The 19,387-nt window shown below is 43.0% G+C and overlaps 3 protein-coding genes and 1 pseudogene across 4 annotated transcripts; 3 read left to right on the top strand and 1 right to left on the bottom strand.

Annotated features, from left to right (window-relative positions):
* Positions 1-1,911, top strand: LOC127769937 (elicitor-responsive protein 3-like). Its single transcript, XM_052295597.1, has 5 exons — positions 1-197; positions 803-868; positions 1,031-1,157; positions 1,396-1,513; positions 1,626-1,911. Exons 1-5 carry the CDS (start codon positions 131-133, stop codon positions 1,683-1,685), a joined length of 438 nt encoding a protein of 145 aa, XP_052151557.1. The 5' UTR covers positions 1-130; the 3' UTR covers positions 1,686-1,911.
* Positions 1,912-3,839: 1,928 nt separating this feature from the next.
* Positions 3,840-6,770, top strand: LOC127769378 (phosphomannomutase). 2 transcript variants are annotated; one of them, XM_052294934.1, is made up of 11 exons: positions 3,844-4,229; positions 4,362-4,406; positions 4,488-4,554; positions 4,675-4,751; positions 5,011-5,046; positions 5,128-5,183; positions 5,257-5,356; positions 5,436-5,531; positions 5,608-5,697; positions 5,907-5,958; positions 6,540-6,770. In XM_052294934.1, the coding sequence occupies exons 1-11, from the start codon at positions 4,158-4,160 to the stop codon at positions 6,593-6,595; spliced, it is 747 nt and encodes a 248-aa protein (XP_052150894.1). In that variant the 5' UTR covers positions 3,844-4,157; the 3' UTR covers positions 6,596-6,770. The 2 variants fall into 2 exon arrangements, with proteins under 2 accessions (XP_052150893.1, XP_052150894.1); XM_052294933.1 differs by having other exon boundaries at positions 3,840-4,229; positions 4,362-4,554.
* A 785-nt stretch (positions 6,771-7,555) lies between these two features.
* LOC127769443 (multiple RNA-binding domain-containing protein 1-like) lies at positions 7,556-13,096 on the bottom strand (annotated as a pseudogene).
* A 2,010-nt stretch (positions 13,097-15,106) lies between these two features.
* Positions 15,107-19,009, top strand: LOC127769631 (putative threonine aspartase). The gene is made up of 11 exons (XM_052295232.1): positions 15,107-15,367; positions 15,634-15,684; positions 15,984-16,104; positions 16,191-16,275; positions 16,677-16,758; positions 16,848-16,977; positions 17,460-17,623; positions 17,754-17,917; positions 18,261-18,381; positions 18,455-18,556; positions 18,661-19,009. Exons 1-11 carry the CDS (start codon positions 15,140-15,142, stop codon positions 18,748-18,750), a joined length of 1,338 nt encoding a protein of 445 aa, XP_052151192.1. The 5' UTR covers positions 15,107-15,139; the 3' UTR covers positions 18,751-19,009.
* Positions 19,010-19,387: the final 378 nt, after the last annotated feature.

The following is a 19,387-nucleotide window of genomic DNA, read 5'->3' on the forward strand; positions in this document are numbered from 1 at the left end:
GTTGGTGAAGATTACTGGCCATACTGGCAAAGGGGAAAGTGCCTGTGCAACATCATCATCAAGAAGAAGAAGAGATCAACGGCAAGAAGACTAGCGACTAGCGAGAGATCGATCGAAGAGAAGAGGAGAGATGGTGCACGGGAAGCTGGAGGTCCTCCTCGTCTGCGCCAAGGGCCTCGAGGACACTGACTTCTTGAGTAAACACACATCCTTCTCCCTCTTCTTGCTGTGTTTGCAAAGCTTTTGTTTTTGATTACGCCATTTCTTCTCTTCTTTGCTGGTTGACTGCTTAATCGTTTCTTTAGGATTGTGAACCTGACAGATTAGATGCATGAACAAGGCATCAATAGATATCATGATTCATTACCAGTGAGGATACTAGACAGAGTGATCGAGGAGGGGCATTTCGCGGTTGGTTAAGCAATTATCGGCATGTTGTTCTAGCTAGATCATGGGTCAACGGTGACTTATAGTGCTTGATGTCCTGTTGTTAATGCCTAACAATTGTTTTATTTCACTTCATTACTCTAAAGCAAACCTAAAAAAAAATATGTATCTGCATGCGAAAACGACGAAGGATGGATAAAAGCACGCCAGTATATCGTGGAGTTTTGCTTGTGCTGTCCTGTCCTACACTCCTACTCGAGTAAAAAGTTAAAAACATCATAGCGTTAGAGTGAGAAAGCATGTGTACGTAGGGGCTAGACATACTCAATCACAATCTTCTCAAATTTTATCTGAGAATCACTGTTTTTTACGCTCTTCATTTGATGCCAATTTGTGTGTATTTTTGCCAAATCAGACGACATGGACCCCTACGTGATCCTCACCTGCCGCACTCAGGAGCAGAAAAGCAGCGTTGCAAAAGGTATTCGTTAACTGTTAGCACATATTAATTCCATTGCATTAGGAACAAGGTTCAGTGCTGTTGCTATGGAGCATCAACTGATTTGTACTGTACCTATACCTAAATGGGCGGGAATACGATCCTAATCTGATGAACCTCAACCTTTGCTTTCAAACGATTCAGGAGCAGGAAGCGAGCCTGAATGGAACGAGACCTTCGTCTTCACCGTCTCCGACGATGTTCCACAGCTCAATCTCAAGATCATGGACAGTGATGCCTTCTCAGCTGACGATTTCGTCGGTGAAGCAAAGTAAGCATCTAAATTATGGGTGACACTCCGCATTCTTCCATTTTAGCAGTGCACAGCTGAAATGCAGCTTCTGAACTCAAACATGTTTATCCATCTTGAGAGTAGAATCCCTTCTTCCATGAGACAACATGAGCTTCTGAAGAAAGTTCAGAAGAACACCTTTCTCTGAACATCTCTTCAGAGTGATATTTGTCAGTCTATGCATGTATGGTTCTTGCTCACCTGTGCAAAATTTCAGCATTCCTCTGGAGCCTGTGTTCCTGGAAGGCAGCCTTCCTCCAGCCGTCCACCGTGTCGTCAAGGAGGAGAAGTACTGTGGAGAGATCAAGGTTGCTCTCACCTTCACTCCAGCAGCGGTAAAAACACTTACCTCTGTCTCTTGCAACATCGATGGTGTTGTTGCCATTGTGTCTGAACATCTGGTTGGAGTGTGTGATGCTAATGTGCTGGACACTCGAATTTCTTCAGGAAACTCGCCATCATCACAACCACGAGAACGAGGGGGAGGGTTACAGCAGCTGGAACTGATTGCCTGCTACTAATGAGCATCAACGAGAGGAGATCTTGTCTCAAGAATTAATGTGCTTGTCAACAATACTCCGTGCTATGATGTCCTAAGAACTGAAACATCCATTTATATGTATATCCCAGACCATTGACTTGCTCTGCCTAAATTTTGTATATTTTTTACTACAAAGATGTGATGGTGTGAAATCCAGAATATTTTTATCGAATCATGCACTTTCTTTCATGACGAGGGCAAATCTACTTTGCGAACGCGACACCGACGCATATTTTCGCTGATATAAAATTAACCCTACCAAATTTTGGGAACACCAAAATTTAGCAAAGTTTGATAATACCAAAATTTGGTAGGGTAGAAGTGTGGGTGTTGTTTGCTTTGCTATCATGCCAAATATTCTTGTGTAGTGTTATGTGGAGAAGTTTGTAAAAAATCACCGAATTTTGGCATGGCAAGACATGGACATACGGGGCCTGTTCACTTTGATGTCATTTTCAACCTTACCAAATTTTGGTAAGGTTGCCAAAAAAATGGCTATATTTAGTTTGCTGCCAAATTTTGGCAACTATATAAGAAATCTTGCAAAAAATTTGGTAAGTTGCCAAAATTTGGTAAGGTTTTTTTTGGCATCAAAGTGAACAGGCCCATGGTGGAGTATTTGGGATGTGTTTAGAACTTTAGATTACTACCTTATCAAAATTTGACAATATTAAAAAATGAAATAGAGATCCTCTAGCACGTGGGACCCACATGTCAGTGAGCAGCGCAACACATACAGTTATGCAGAAGACATTCTCCAAAACTTGGTACGGTAGAAAACGAAAATGACATCAAATTGACTATCCCATCCCAAGTGTTAACAAAGACAACCTAGACAAACAAAACGGCCCACCGTAGCGAGATGGGCCGAGCAGGCCACAGCCCACAATAAAAAACGTACTCAGGCCTCTCACAGTGCTCCTAGCTGGATCGGTGCTACACCATGCCAGCTAGGCTTTTCGTGTGCATGGCAGATGGATGCGCGCCCTAGCTGAGCTCCTCGCCCCCAAGCAGAGTCGCGTGGAACCTGGTCCAAGCGAGGGAGCACGCGACGCCGAAATCCCCGGGCATGCGCGCTGTGGGCAGCATCGCCTCGCACACGCGTGCCCTAGCGCCGTGAAATCCCAGAATCGTCCTCCCAAAATCCACTCCCGCCACAGCGAAGTTCCTCCTCCCGCCACAACACTAGCGCTCCCGCCACAGCCACTCTTCCTCCAGACACCAAGACAAGAAAAGGCACGAAAATTTTCGGGATTGGAAGAGAATAACTCAAATAAGACGGATTCAACAAAACAAATCGAGACGTATGTACACCACATGATGAAAAAACAAATCCGCCGCGTTCGCCAGATCCGACGCCGACCGCCGCATCGGAGTCATCTCGCCGCCAGGGGGAGCTCGGGGAGAAGGAGGGAGGCCTGGAGCGGCAGCGTCCTCATGGCGGCGCTAGAGGAGGCGGAGGAGTCGAGGTGCACGGCGACATCCACCATGGCGGCGGCGTCTCACCGCCGGATCTACGCCCCCACCACCTCCTCCTCATCGCTACAGGGCCTTGCGCCGAAGAACGCCGCGTCCGCCAGATCCGCCGCCTTGGCCAGGTCGTTGCCGAGCTCCGCCGCCAACACTGCCGCACCGAGCTCGTCCACCACGCTCCCGTGCGGGGCCAGTGAAGAGGGGGTGCGGAAGGAGGGGCCGCGGTGGCGGTGGGGAGGGCGGAAGGAGGGGCTGCGGCCATGCAGGAGCGGAGAAGTAGGGGCGGGGCGGGACGAGACGAGGAGGAGGAGGAGCGGTGGCGTGGGAGGAAGTAGAGCGGAGAAGACGATGGAGGAGGTGAAAGCGAGAAGAGAAGACGGGTCGTTGTCCGAGGGTAGGTGGGGAAATTGATTTCCTTCGGTCCCCTTCGCTGCCATCCACCAAGTCACGAGCGCTGTGGGCCGGTTTCCTTGTATAGTGCCCAAATCCAACTAGTCACGCAAAATAGGATCCTTGCACCGTGGGAAAGGGTATCTTTGAGCTAAATGTCTGGGGTAAGACACTACCGTCGGTGCTTGCAATGTGAATGGCCTCACCTCACCCCAATCCATAGGCGCGATTGGTCACGTGACGTGGCGCTCACCCCCACCTCGTCCTCCTCACTCTCCCACTCCACGAGACGGCTTGACTTTCTTCGTCTTCTCCTCCTTCTCCGCTTCGCCTCCTCGCGCAGATCCCGACGCACACCTCGCGCCCGCGCCGCCTATAAATTCCCCCGCCTCGCCGTTGCCGCCGCCGCGGGAAGCGAGGCGAAGCGAGGGAGCGCGTCTAGATCCGCACCGGCGAAGCGACCCAAGCTGCCTTTCCCGTCGCCGCACGCATCATCCGAGCTCTGTTGCTGCTGCTATACCGCGCCCGTTCGCTGTAGCAGCAGGAGGAGGAGGAGGAGGAGCGGAGTGGTGGCGATGGCGGCGAGGAAGAATGCCGGTGTCCTCGCGCTCTTCGACGTCGACGGCACCCTCACCGCGCCCCGCAAGGTTTCCCCATTCTCCGGATCCGCTTCCGTCATCTCATCTCATCTCTTCCCGAGCGATAGTTTCCTCGCTGCAGCTGCATCGTCGTTGTTGAATGAATCTTGTTCTTCTCTTCTTTTTTTTTTGGGGGTATAGGTGGTGACGCCGGAGATGCTCCAGTTCATGAAGCAGCTGCGCGAGGTGAGAATGGCGTCTCTGCGCTTCTCCTCTTCACCATATGGGATTCATGTCATGTTTTGGTTATGTATGTATTGGGAGCAGCATGTCACTGTGGGCGTGGTTGGGGGATCTGATCTGGTGAAGATTTCCGAACAACTCGGCAAATCAGGTTTTGAACCTGTACTCTCTAGCTTGCGGATTTAGTTGATGTGTGTTCTCTAATCCAAGAACACATTGCTTATGCTCTATGAAACCTCTCTGAGTAGCTGCATTCATCCTTGCACCGCAGTTACTACTGATTACGATTACTGCTTCTCTGAAAATGGCCTGGTCGCGCACAAGAACGGCGAACTCATTGGAACTCAAGTAAGTCCTTAGGCAAATATATGCATTATATAGTGTCTGAAATTTCACTTGGAGATCATCAAATTCCTGGCTGGGGCCTGGGAATAATGGTAGAGGTTCTTCTTTTCATTTGGCCAATTTCTAAATGACATAGTGTTGCCATACCCCCCCCCTCCCCCCCCCCCCCCCAAAAAAAAAAGTCATTGGCTGCTACTGGTCTTAGAACGACGCCTTTCTATATTATGGAACATTATGGAACATAATGTTTTGTGCTCTGCAGAGTTTGAAATCGTTTCTTGGAGATGATCAGCTAAAGGTGAGCCTTTTTTAGTTATAGTGTTGCTTGTTCACACATAAATTTTAAGGCCATGCAATCGATGATACATGTTCTTTGCAGGAATTTATTAACTTCACGCTTCATTACATTGCTGACTTGGACATCCCAATCAAAAGGTCAGTGAACAAACCTATCTACTAATTCCCATTGGGCAACAGCTCCTTATGGACCAAATAACTGTTTCATCAGGGGTACATTCATAGAGTTCCGAAGTGGAATGCTGAATGTGTCGCCCATAGGGAGAAATTGTAGTCAAGAAGAACGTGATGAGTTTGAAAAGTATGACAAGGTACAAACAATTCTTTACAAAGAGCAATAATTTGTTATCATTCAGGCACCATGAAACTTAACTGACTTATTTACTATAGGTACATAACATTCGGCCTAAAATGGTCTCAGTGCTTCGTGAAAAGTTCGCCCACTTGAACTTGACATTTTCTATTGGAGGGCAGATTAGTTTTGATGTAAGCCTTCTATCCTCATACAAATGTGCCAGAAATTATTGGTTTCATGATATTTACTGCTGTATCACTTTAACAGGTGTTCCCACAAGGCTGGGACAAAACTTACTGCTTGAGATATCTTGAGGAATTTCAAGAAATCCATTTCTTTGGGGACAAAACCTACAAGGTGATATGTACTCTTTTTAGCAAAAAAGTGCTTCCTACTTTATGTGTGGTTAAGTATTTTATCCATACAATGCTAGAATAACACCTTATATATGCTTTGCCCCTTTTATGTTCACTACAGTATATTCTTGTTGTTATCTGTCTATCATATTCAACTATATAACATTTCCACTATTTAGTTCTTCGCCTGACTTTTTTTTCATTCAATAGGGAGGCAATGATTATGAGATATTTGAGTCTGACCGGACAATTGGACATACAGGTGTGCTGTTTGTTTCATAAAAGCTATTATTCTCATGACATTACTGTATATGCGTTGGACTTGAACTTCTTGTTATAACTTAAAACTTGTGTATAAGATAGGATTAGGTTTATTGGACACAAAAATTTTATAATGTTACTGTGAGACATTCTATAACCATCAGCACACAGTCGTAGATCAGACTGTGAAACTTGGGTATTGACCCAACCAGACAGGCTATTCCAATCAAGCAATACTGCACAGATCATGCAAATGAATGTTCAGTAGCAGTATACTTGCTGGCAGTTTCCATCATTAGAATTGACCAATTCAGGTTAATGTTCATGATTAAAATTCAGTTTGAAACAACCACAAACACTTGGGTCAAGTCTTGAATAAACAAAGCAATAACATTTTCTTCTGGAAATACTTCAAGTTCCATTATGGTTGAGCTGTATCCTCTTACTAAATAGGAATACTCTTGCAAGCTTCTCATATGTGGCTGAGTCTTGTTTGCCGAGGTTAAACTTGCTTTAAATCTTTTCTGAGCTAATACATGATTGATGCCATCACCAAGCTGATTTCATCATTTATATTTGCAGTTACCAGTCCTGATGATACAGCAGAGCAGTGCAGATCTCTCTTCATGTCGAAGTGACCTGATTACCGTGCATTTTATTTATTTTACATAGCATTCCTCACATTTCCTGTATTTCCCTTTTTTTTTATACCATACAAGTGCTGCTTCTTACAGAATGTACTTCTCCGTATTCACAAGTTTCAGATTATATGTGTACACTTTGGTTCAAATAAATGAGAGCTGGCATTGTTTACCCCGTCTGGCTGGTTTTAAAATTCAGAGGTGTAAAAGGATAAATATACGCGGACGTTTGGTTGTCACTGTTAGTTATTTTCTGCTAAATCCATTATTCATATCTGCGAGCAAGGCGTGAATGTGTGGCCTTTGTGAATCAACTGTAGTATAAACGATTTTCGGCTTGGCTTGGACCTGTTAATTTGTGATTCCACATGAAGTGTAACTGTGAGTTAGCTGGTTGAACTGCCAGTGATTTCCAGTTTTTTTTTTTTCACCAAATCTTCATGCAGCACAGTGAACGCCATTGAACCTCTATAAAAGTTTTACTTTCCACACACAACGTCTACTTATTATTGCAATTTAGCTGTACTTTGCGTACAGCTGGAACAACAACGTTGTGGGACAAGAAAGTGAAACAGAACCAGTAGAACCAGTAAGTGAAACTGAACTGAAGACGTAGTTATACAGAAGTATAAAGCTGTATACACAAGAAGCAAGCAAGACAGAAAAACTCAACGAGCGTCGACCAGGGTTTCTCAAACCACCGGGGCTGGGGTTACCGCGCCCCGGCGGTAAGCACGGTTACCGCGCGGTAACCGTGGTAAACCGTACGAAATCGTGCAAAATTTATCAAAAATTCAAATTATTTTTTAAATTTATTTAAATTTAAGGAGGTTACCGCGGTATTTATATTACCGTACCCCGCGGTAAGCCTAGTAACCGCAATAACCGGCGGTAAGTCGAATCCTGGGACGTCGACACGCGCATATTCACCTCATGATCAAACTGAACCAAATACTGAACTGAATAAAGCAGTTAACATTCCAGAAGTACTACACCGTCAACCAGACAAACATGGAAGGGGACAGCAACTTACCTTAACAAGTTCAGATAGCATGAAGCTCCAACCAAGCACCTCCCACTCATCAGAGTGGTCATCAGTTGGCATCATGATTCATAAACAAACATGCAATGGTTCCACATAGAGGTTTTTACCATTACATTGCACTGACATTGTTTTCATCTACCATCTAGCTCAGATAACCTGACCTCTAAGAAGTACTGTACTGACCCAATAAAGTTAGGACATGGTCTTTTCTCCAAATGGGAAAACCAGTCAATTAAAGAGAAATCTCCCTACAAAAGAAAACGTTGACGACTAATAATTCTTAAGTGATGGGAAACTTAGGTAGATTCTTCCATCAAGTTAGATCAAGCCACAAGTGGCCTGAAGTGAATGGTGCTAGACGATTGAACGCCTTTTGTGGCCACCTCCTGACTGTGCAAAATGATCCTTTGAACAAGCTTGAGAAGCATTGGACCCAGCAGTACATTTCTTGGAGATGGCATGAGGCTCAAAGCCAGGTGGACCAGCCCAAGCTGTTGGCTGTGACTCAGAACAATTGGCAACTTTGTTCGACGCAGAAGAGCAATCTTTCTCAGCAACCAAATCGACTGATTTAGATCCAGGCAACCTTTCCTTCTGAGATGTTTGAGCAGCAGAAGCATCGGTTGCAGATGTAGTGGTGACTTGGCCCAGGTTCTCAGCTGTTGTATTGTATGCGGATTCATCGTAATAGTGCGGCCAATAGGACGTAGGTATTCCGACAGCCGCCTTTGCGGGATCATGCATTGTGAAGTGGGAGTAGAAATGCGCCATGTAACTGCTCATAGCATCTGGATGAACACCAGCTATCCTAACCTCCAACACATGCCCATCCAGAGGGTAACCATTCATGTGAGTGAGAGCCACAGCAGCAGAGTAAGCATCAGCAAACTTGACAAATCCAAATCCTTTGCTCACACCAGTGTATCTCTCAACAACTACTTTTGCTTGAATGATTTGGCCACATGGTAGGAAGAGGTCGATAAGTCTTTCGTTGTTAACATAGCTCGGGAGATGGCTCACATAAAGGTTAGTCATGTCGATTTGTCCCTGCTCATTAGAAGACATCTGTGATGTCAGAGCACCCTTGGCTGCATTGGATTCTGCTGGAAGCCCCGCGACTCTCACAGCCAGTATGCTTCCACCAATCTGGTAGCCATCCAAATGATCAATTGCTGCAGCAGCACATGAAGGATTATCAAACCTAACCATGCCATACCTCTGAAATCGAAACATTCTAGCTTGAACAACTCGTCCAAATGGGCGGAAGAGATCGATGAATTGATCTTCAGTTAAACTTGATGGAACCCTGCCAACATAGAGATTGGCCATGTCGATTTCCTTGATTGGCTTGCCACCTGCTTGTGAAGCGTTGGTTGTACATAACTCTGATCTCTTGACCACTAACCTCTTTCCTTCAACCATGTATCCATCCATGTGTTGGACAGCTTTGGTAGCTGAGGGTGCATCTGCATACCACACTAGACTATACTCCAGATTCATCAGGACTTTAGTGATCTGACCAAAGGGCGCGAAAAGATTAACCATCTTATCGGCAGTCATCGACCGTGGAAGATTAGTGATGTATAGTCTAGACTTGTTGATGTCTTGAGTGGTCTGTACAGCTGAGATGGATGCTGATGGGGAAAGGCCTGCAACTCTGACAATTATCATTTCTCCTCCAACCAATGCTCCATTCATTGCTGCAATAGCTTTGGTAGCAGATTCAGAATCAGTAAACTTGATGAAACCATATCCTTTGGCTGAAAAGGTGTCAGGATCTGCCACCACTCTTGCATGGGTGATCTTACCAAATGGAAGGAAAAGCTCAACCAACTTCTTGGTGTCAATTGACGATGGCATGTTACAGACATACAGATTAGACATGTCAATTTCCTTGACGGTTCTGGTGGTGCTGGGTGATTCAACAGCTGAATTTCTGGTGGTGCTGGGTGATTCAACAGCTGAATTTGGCAGTGTTGAAGGTATGCCAGATACTCGAACCTCTATCTTTCTTCCATCGACAAGACGTCCATTCAAATGGATGACAGCCTCAGCTGCATGGTGAGGACTAGAGTACTGCACAAAGCCATATCCTTTACTTAAGCCTGTTGTGTGATCTTTGGCCACCTTTGCATTAGTTACTTCCCCAAAAGGCAGAAAAAGATGAATCAGCCTGTCTGTGTTCATGGACAAGGAAAGGTTGCACACATACAATTTAGCCATGTCAGTTTCCTTTGAAGGCTGCTGGCTATTATCCTCTGATGATGGAAAACCAGCTACTCTGACCTCTAGAGCTCTTCCTTCAACCAAGCGCCCATTCATGCGCTTAATAGCTTCAGAAGCACAGCAAGGATCAGAATACTTCACAAAGCCATATCCCTGGCTCAAACCAGTGAAACAATCATCCACAACTCTTGATCTGACAATTCGACCGAAAGGTAGAAATAGCTCGATGAGCTTGTGAGAACCTACAGAAGCAGGTAGGTTGCCCACATACAGATTAGTGTTGTCCACTTCTTTCAGCTTGCCACCATCCTGAGGAAACGAAGGTGGAGTGTGTTCCTGTTTCTTATGGAGGTGCTTGTCCTGGTCATCAAACTGAGCTTTCCTTTTCTCCAACTTTGCAGCAGCAAAACTCTCGGTACTGTATGTGTAACAAGATACATCATCAGCAAACTTGACAAGCCGTTTTTTGAACGGTTTCATTCCCATTTCCTTGTCCACTGGTATCTCCTTTTGCTTAATGCTGTAACCCATTTTCTGGGCCTGCTTGAGCTCTTGCTCATTTCGTTCCTTCTTGAAAGCTTGCAGAGCAGAGTTCTCAACAGATTCCTCCTCACCAGCCACCAAATCATCATATGGCTCTGCTTCATGCATAAGCTTCCTGCAAGTACTGCGAGAATTAAGCACCAGATTGATGAAATGCTCCACATGAAATGTGTCTTTGCCACTTTACCTGTGCACCTCCTCTTTTGGTACTGAATCATCACAGGGATACCCACATATTGAATCATCATTGCCATCGTCTTCATCATCATAAAACACACGTTCATATGGTTCTTCTTCCTCACTGCCATCTTCATATTCAGCACCAGAATTCATCTTGTCACTGAAACCCTCCTGCTGAGCAGCCAAAGTCACTTTTCCACCTCGTAATTGTGCCTGCAACTGGTTCACAAAGAAGAGGTTCTGAAAAAAAAAAAGAGGATTAACAAGTGTTTGAGTAACAGTACACATGCAAAAAAAAAGGAGGATTAACAAGTGTTTGAGTAACAGTACACATGCAGAAGCTTAGAGCAAGTACAATAGGAGAATTAAGCAGGCTATAATATATCCATCATGGCAAAAAAGCTGAGTTGGCGGAGGGAATCAAGGACAGAGAACTTAAGCGGGCGACTATATTAGCGCCGGCTGCACGCAGCCTCCAAGACTAGGTGAATTTACTGCAATTGGCCATACCTTGCTTACGCATAGTGATTGGGTACTAGCTGTTCAGCATAAATGGTGATTGGACAGCAATCAGTTTGTGCATGCAGCTTTTGGCCTGCCCAAGGAAGAAAACGCAAGCTACATCTATATACTATATAGCCTACTAAATGACATGGCGAATTTTATAGCCAGCAACGGGCGGTATTATTGATCCTGCTCTTATAAGAAGTAAGCAATGTGCCTCCCAACAGAGAGCTGTGAAATCTGTTTATATATAGTTCAAACTCATGTAAATTTGCACTGCACAACTTGTTACTTCTCTTGTAGTTCTATGTTGCTTTTAACATCAATGCCAACATGTTATAGGGCACACATTGGTGATGCCATCATGACACCATATTTCACACATTTATCCGTGCAAAACAAGCAAACATACACACACCTTCCTAAAAATATAATAATTTCATACGATCTGCAGCACAGTGACACCCCGGTGAGATGACAAAGTGCAAATAATCAAACATCGCGTTACACATCTCTAGCTGCCCCATTGTAGCAAATTTGTGGTTTCTTTGCCGTCAATAATCCATGATCTCTGCATATTATCATTCCATCACAGACCTTCTATTCTCAAGAACTCACCATGCTTTATACCAACACAAACAGTAGTAAAGAAAGCTTCTCAAGGAAATATGTGCGCAGTAACACAAACAGTACACATGCAGCAGCTATAATAAGCAAGCAGTGTGCCTCCCAACGGGGAGCTGTGAAATCTATCTAGTTCCTCACAGCTTGGCGCCCTTGCCTATTAATCTTTGCACCCATGTAAACTTGTTAGTACTTGTCTTGCTTTTAATTTGTTCTTAAGATGAAATAGTCAAAAATCCCGACATGTTATAACTTATAAGTCATCTTTTTTTAGATAATGGAAGCTTTATTTAACTTATAAGTCATACGCTGGTTATGGCATCAAGATTCAAGAGGCACCACAATTTTACATAACCTTCCTCACAAAACAATTAATACTAGTGATTTCACACGATCTTCCTCCAAAATATTACCAAAAGGAAAAAAACAAGGAAACAATTTCACAAAACCCGCAGCACGGTGATACCATGACATTTTTAACACTCCACATCTCTAGTTAGCCCCCTGCAACAAATTTGTGGTTTCTGTAACGCCAATAATTAATGATCTTTACATTTTTTTAGCATTTCCATCACAACCCATTAATTCGCAAGAACTCTCCATGCTTTACACCAACGCAAACATCACTAAATAAAGCTTTCGAAGAGAACAGGTGTGCGCTAACTGAATCCTTGCATCAAACACAAAACCCTAAAAAAAGAAAAAGAAAAAAAAGAGCAAAGAATCAAACTATAACCAAACCCCACGGCACAATCGCACAGCACAAACAAAAGAAGCACGCACGCTGGCTGAAGATCGCGGGGGGTTAACAATCAAACCGATTGCTTCCCAGCAAGAAGATGAACCCAGAAGGCCAAGAACCATGTACCATGTTCCAAGCGGATGAACTAGTACACAAAAATTAAAAGAAAAAAGAAATACATACCAAAATGCCAGGCTTGTTGCAGCGCGCGGGGTTCGATCCTGGAGGGGAGTAGCAGTAGAAGGAGAGGGGGAAGTTGGAAGAAGGTGAGAGAAGGGCCAAGCAGTGAGTGGAGCAGTAACAATCCCGAGAAGAGAGGAGGTGGTGGAGGTGGAGGTGGTGGTGGTGATTAGTGGTGACCCTGCGTCTCCCTCTCCCTCTGTGTGTGTGTGTGTGTGTTTGTATTGTGCGTGAGAACTGAGGATGGATCGAGAGCAGCAGCAGCATGAGGAAATGGATTCATTTTTTTTCGCATGGAAAAAGAAGGGAAAAAGGAACAGTAATTGCGTGCAGGCCCTGTGCAGTCTGCGAGCAGGGAAGAGAAAAAAAAAAGAAGAAGATTTGTCGTTACACAGGGACGTGAAAGGCTGAAGTGAAGGCCTGTATATAGTCTACTCCTACAATCTACATGTGTGAAGTAATATAATAACAATCTAAAATTGGATGGAACATTTTAGGACGTGGATCCCCTGGAGTTGCCTCCAAATCCACACGGTGGATTTATTTAATCTAAGCCATCCCTTTAATTTGATGGATTAGATTAAATCCAATCCCTTTTCCCCTGGTTACTACTAGCCCATTTTCTTTCAAAAGAAATACTACAATGTAGAGTCTATAAAAAAATGTTATATAGTATAGTAGAGAACATGTTACCTGGTAACAATTAGATAAGAACAAACAAAACAAAAACATTGCACCGATAGAAGCTTCTTGTTCTGTCGATTATTAGGATGAATGAGTTCGATACAGGTCTCAATACCGTTAATTTCATAACAACTCAGTTAAAAAAGTTTAAATATAATTATTTTTTACTCCACGATGTATAATGCTCTTCCGAGACTATTGATCTGAATGGACGGACAACACAAAAAAATAAAATTAGATAGGATTATTTCTGTTGTAAATGTGTAATTAGAAAGAGGTGACATGGCTACATCTAACCCATAGAAACAAAGTAAGGGATCAGATTGGTCCAAATTCACCGGTTGGAGTTGGAAGCCAACTCCAGGGGATCTGCACCCAACATTTTATAGTACAACGAATTTGAATATTCTTTTATTCAGATTCGCTGTACTATAAAATATTTTATCTGGTTTTAAATTGCTATATTATAGGATACCGATTGCTATATTATGGAACGGAGGGAGTACACGTATAGACTGTATTCATTTCTCTTCATTGGGTTCTCATGAAAACTTTTCTTTTTTCATGTCAAAAGAAAAACTTTTTTTCTTTCATTTTTACCCTATAGTAAAGCTATACCCTCTAGTAAAGCTACTACTACGTACTCCACTGGTACTATTTAGATGATGTTTGGATTCAGTACCTGTCATATCGGATGAATTTGAAGGATTAAACATAGACTACTTATAAAACTAATTACATATAAATGAGAGCTAATTCACGTGACAATTTTTTTAAGCCTAATTAATCCATAATTAGCACATGTTTACTTTAGTATCATATAGGCTAATCATGGATTAATTAGGCTCAATAGATTCGTCTTGCGAATTAGTCCAGGGTTATATAATAGGTTTTATTAATAATCTACGTTTAATATTTATAATTGGTATCAAACATCTGATATGATATGGACTAAAATAATTTTAAAAAGTTTTAGTCATATATAAACAGGTCTTACGTGTTGCCGTGTTCATGCTAAAATTGTTTAGCGTGCCGGCTGCAAACTTTGCCTTTCTATCATCGATGAGGTAAACGCGTGTGGAGATGGGGGCTGAAATTTCGGGCGTCACGCCTTAGCGAGAAAGTATGAAACGATTTACACTTCCTTATTTCAATGATTTAGCCCTATTAGCTGGTCTTAATGCAACTTTCCATATCTCATAGATAACCGTTATCTCATACTAGGTATTGGGAGAGTAGAAATTTTCGTTTTGAGTCCATCGATCTCATCTTATTCATGTGTTTTTCTTTTGATATATTCAAATGGATATTCTGTATTTTTGTAATATTTAGTTTTACACTTGCATTTCTATAAAAATCCATGTTTTTTTAATCCTGTGTTTCAAATATACTTACTAGACAATTCATGTATGAAAATTTTAGATAGAAATTGCTACTCCTATATGATTATTAACACAACCCAAATATCCAATCCATATCAAATCAGTCACACGTCACATTTGCAGTATAGAGTAGCAGCCTTACTGTGCTGTTCACTGGAGTGTGCAGATAAAATTAAAATCATCCGTGAAGAAAAAAAGGGGTCCAAATACACCAAAAAGGAAAGCATCTTGTCTGCACAAACGGGATACACGAAGATCCACGCTAGTGAAAAGGATTCGCAACCTATTTACTAATATATCTTTCTACAAGGGTCCAACTGCAAAAATACCTCCCATTTTGGGCCTTTTTGGGAAAAACCCCAACTCTTCAGGGGCTCAAACGCATAATTCCAAAACTTTCTCGTCCTAATCGCGACGAGCTCGAAACGAACATGGCCGGCGGCGATGGCGGCGGCGGCGGGGGAGACGAGAGCGAGTTTGTGGGGGTAGGCGGCGGCGGAGGAGGAGGAGGAGAAGGAGAAGGGAACCAGAGCCCCCCCAACCGTAGGTTCTTCGTGGCCGTGCACGTCGGCGCCGGCTTCCACGCGCCGGCGAACGAGAAGGCGTACCGCCGAGCCATGAAGCGCGCTTGCCTCGCCGCCGCCGCAGTGCTCCGCGAGGTTTTGTACTTTACCCTATCCCCTACTTACCCCCCACTCGCCTCCTTCTCCTCCTGCTCTCGTGCTTGGTTGGTTTTGTATGGCATGGAGCTCGGATTGACGCGCGATCCCCACCAAGTGTTCCATCTGAGCAATGGATTTTGACTGGCGAGTGGATTTATGTTCTAGATGGGGTATTGATTGAAGTAGTGTGAAAATGTAATGCTCGAGCGGCGTCCATGTAGCTTTGCAGTGGTGAATTCCTAAATCTCTTAATACTTTTGCAGGGAAATGGCACAAGCCTTGATGCGGTTGCAGCTGCCATTCAAGTATTGGAGGTTTGGATCATCTCTTTCTACGTATTGTTACAATGTCTACACGTACTATGCAGTTTAGTTCAAATTTTACAATGGGTGACAAATAGGATGGTGTATGATATATGGCCACATTTTGATATGTCAAAAGGGGGGAAAAAGGAAGAGTGGTTCTATAGATCATATAAGCAGGGTTTGCAGACCTCCTAGATATAAGCGAATCGAGGGTGACACAGTGTACTTGTATGTAGATAAAGGGCTAATGGTGTTTGTTCCAAGCAAAAGTTGTCTTAGTTTATCCATTCTCATCTATGGCTGATTAGGATGATCCCATCACAAATGCTGGACGCGGTTCAAATTTGACTGAGAGTGGTCATGTGGAATGCGATGCAAGTATCATGGATGGTTCTACTACTACCTTTGGAGCTGTTGGAGCTGTGCAAGGTACTTGTAGTAATTTGCGATAAATCAATCCTCCTGTGTAAAAGTTACTATTTGTGTTACCACACGTCTTATTTCTTGTAGATCAGGTGTAAAGAATCCCATCCAAATTGCTTTGCACTTGGCAAGGGAACAGATGGTAGGACCTTCACTGCTTGGTCGGATACCCCCTATGTAATCACAGAACTCAAGGCTCTTCTTCACCTTTTGTTTCATCATGACCTTTTTCTTTTCCAGTAATTTATTGTCCTTGTACGTACAATTTTTCACCAGTTTCGTGCAAGTATTTGGGGAGTTTGGGCTATTTCATGTTTTCTTTTCCAAAAAAACTTTTATCTCATCTTTAATCATGTAATGAAAACAATGGCTCTTACAACTGAACTATCAGATAGAAAGCCCCCTTTGTCACTTCGTTTCATGTTATACTGCAAAATTATGAATGGAACAAGGCATAATGGCTATCTTTTCATAATCCATGTATGATAGATAATATATCATGCAGTCATCCACTATGTCTAAACCTTTCATATGTCTTAGCTAAAGTTCTGTATAGCTGAATTATTCTTTGGCTTTAGGTTTTTGGTTGGTGAAGGAGCATGCCAGTGGGCAAAATCGAAGGGGTTGAACCTACCTGAAGCCACATCAGAGGGAAATAGTGTGGGTCCCCTCTTCTTTATGTGAATTGTGCCATCCAAGTCTGCATTTGTACTTGTTTTGAAATCCGTTCTTGGTATATTCTCAAATAGTGGTTGGTGACTGAGAGTGCAAAAGCACAGTGGGGAAAATACAGATCATTGCTTGCAAGTGCCAAGGAATCAGTTAATCATAGCACTGGTTCTGGTTCAGAATCTAGTTCAGTACAGTTGGAAGCACCAGGTCTTTTTTCTCCCTTACTGTTGCTCTTATTTCATCTGTGTGTTAGTATCTCTAATCACTTCTATATTGATTAAGTGGTTATTTATCATATCCACAACGCTTCTTTGGTTGAAGTATCTTCTAAAACTTAATTGCAGTTTAATTTATTCTCGTATATGTGTTAAATTCATGCAAATGCACACCACTCCTTTTCACAAGGTCTTCCAATAGTTGTCTATGCTACATATGCTATTGCGTGTTCTTCTGTATGCCGGCATTCTCTTGTGTTCATCTGCATGATTTTTGGCCTCCATAAACGGTCATCTAGATGCTAATGTCTGTATGAGATTCCTTTCAAATATATATAATTCAACACTCAAATATGCAGCACTAGGTCCCAGGCTTGTGGTACTGCTCATTATTTGCTTGTGCTTTCTGTGTGCATCAGTATATGTAATAACGTACTTGGCCAGTCCACATCACATGTTGCCATTTCATTTTAGGAGCTGAAGCTGAGGATATTACTGGTGTAAAGAAGATGAAGATGATCACACGATCAATCATGGAGGATGATCAAGACTGCGTGATGGATACTGTTGGTGCTGTTTGTGTTGATGCTTATGGAAATATAGCATCAGGAGCATCCAGTGGTGGCATTGCACTAAAGGTCCAGTGGTCATTTTTTTCATTGTATGATACTTAAATTTGTTTGAGGAGGACTCTTTTATTTATATTTCTTGTATGATGCCTTTGCATAGAGATTCCCCAGGCCTTCAATAAGCATTGGTTTCTTGCAGGTAGATGGACGGGTTGGTTTGGCTGCTATGTATGGGTCTGGGTGCTGGGCCTCATCCAAAGGGCCCTTTGGCACACCGTTTATAGTTGGGTGTTGTGCAACTGGAGCCGGTGAACACTTGATTAGAGGATTTGCTGCACGTGAATGTTGTATCTCATCATCATTGTATGCTCATCTCTACAAATTTGCTCTTATTGATATACAGTTCTGCACTATACAATTCTCACCATGTCATTCAGCCTCAATGAATTTGCAAACATGTAGGACTGCTTGCATCATATTTACACTGGCTTCAGCTTTGCTATCTTAATCTACAGTTTGAGCACTGTTGTTTGCCGTCACTTGATGTCTTGATCTAGCCAGTTCTGTCATTCCTGTTGGCCATAACATGATCTAGGGCAGTCCATGCTTATGGACTCCTAACCTTTCTACATAATCTATTACCATAATTTCGTTACATTCAACATCATATTCTCTTTTGGTTGGAACTCAATTTGTATTTTCTCAGGATACAATCTGGCCCTGCTTCTGCTTGTACCAAAGTTCTGCGCCAAGCGGTTCAAAGCAGCAGCGAGATGTCTCATGATACAGGCGCTGGGTTGTTGCTAATTCAGGCTGATGTTCTAAAGGTGGTACTTTGCTGATACGTCTCCTTGGGTTTTGCATGGATAATCTTTGATTTAACAATATAACATTCTGCAGAGAGGGGAGGTATCTACATTGGGAGCCGCTGAACTTGTTGCTGCCTATTCCTCCCCTTCATTTGGTGTTGGTTATCTCGGAAGCAATATGAACAGTCCTAAGGTAGTATTAGGGGCTTCCCATTCTATGTGAAAAGTTGAGTTTACTAAACTGTCTGGAGTTTTGGGCCAATCATTTGATATAGCATATTTTGATCTATTTTGCAGGTTGCAATGCTTAGATCTTCAAAAGCTGCACCCAATACGATAAACCATTTTGCTACTCGTGTCAACTTTGACGCACAATCTGACCAATGATGTGCTGTTGTTTTAATGGCGTGTGCCACTGCAGTACCTCTTGTGAAAAGAGCATGCTGGTGGTGCATGTAGTCTGGTCTTGTACCGAAGACATTGTTTTTGGCCTAACCCAAAATTTCTGTCGTTCCTAATACTTTTTTTTTTTTTACCGATGAAATGCTATTTTAGTGTGATTTGCCAGGATGGGGGCTACTGATGTTTCGTCTGAAACACCCCAGGCACACATTCTATGCTAAGTGTGAGATAAAAACATGCCCAACGTGACAAATCCATAAATAGGGGAGATTAGGTGTTCGATTTATAGGCTGCAATTCAACTTAAATAGAAGAAAGAACTCGCCTTCACAATGATATAAACAAGTTACAAACACTCTACAGTACATCAATTAAGTTTAAAAGAATACTATCATATAAGCTAAAATCACCGAAGACAGGATGCATATCGACAACTTGGTCATAGGTGAAACCATTGCACCACTACGGAATTTTGATCCCTCCGAGCTATTGTATCTATCTAATACTTCCTTTCGCCTTCGTAAATCTAGTTTTGTTCTCACCAATGCTTCTTTGAGTGGCATGTGGTATAAATGGCTGTTCACTGTAGCAGATGGTGTCAAGTAGAAGATTCCTCGTTCCAA

The sequence above is a fragment of the Oryza glaberrima genome, chromosome 4 (genome assembly GCF_000147395.1).
Source record: "Oryza glaberrima chromosome 4, OglaRS2, whole genome shotgun sequence".
NCBI lineage: Eukaryota > Viridiplantae > Streptophyta > Magnoliopsida > Poales > Poaceae > Oryza > Oryza glaberrima.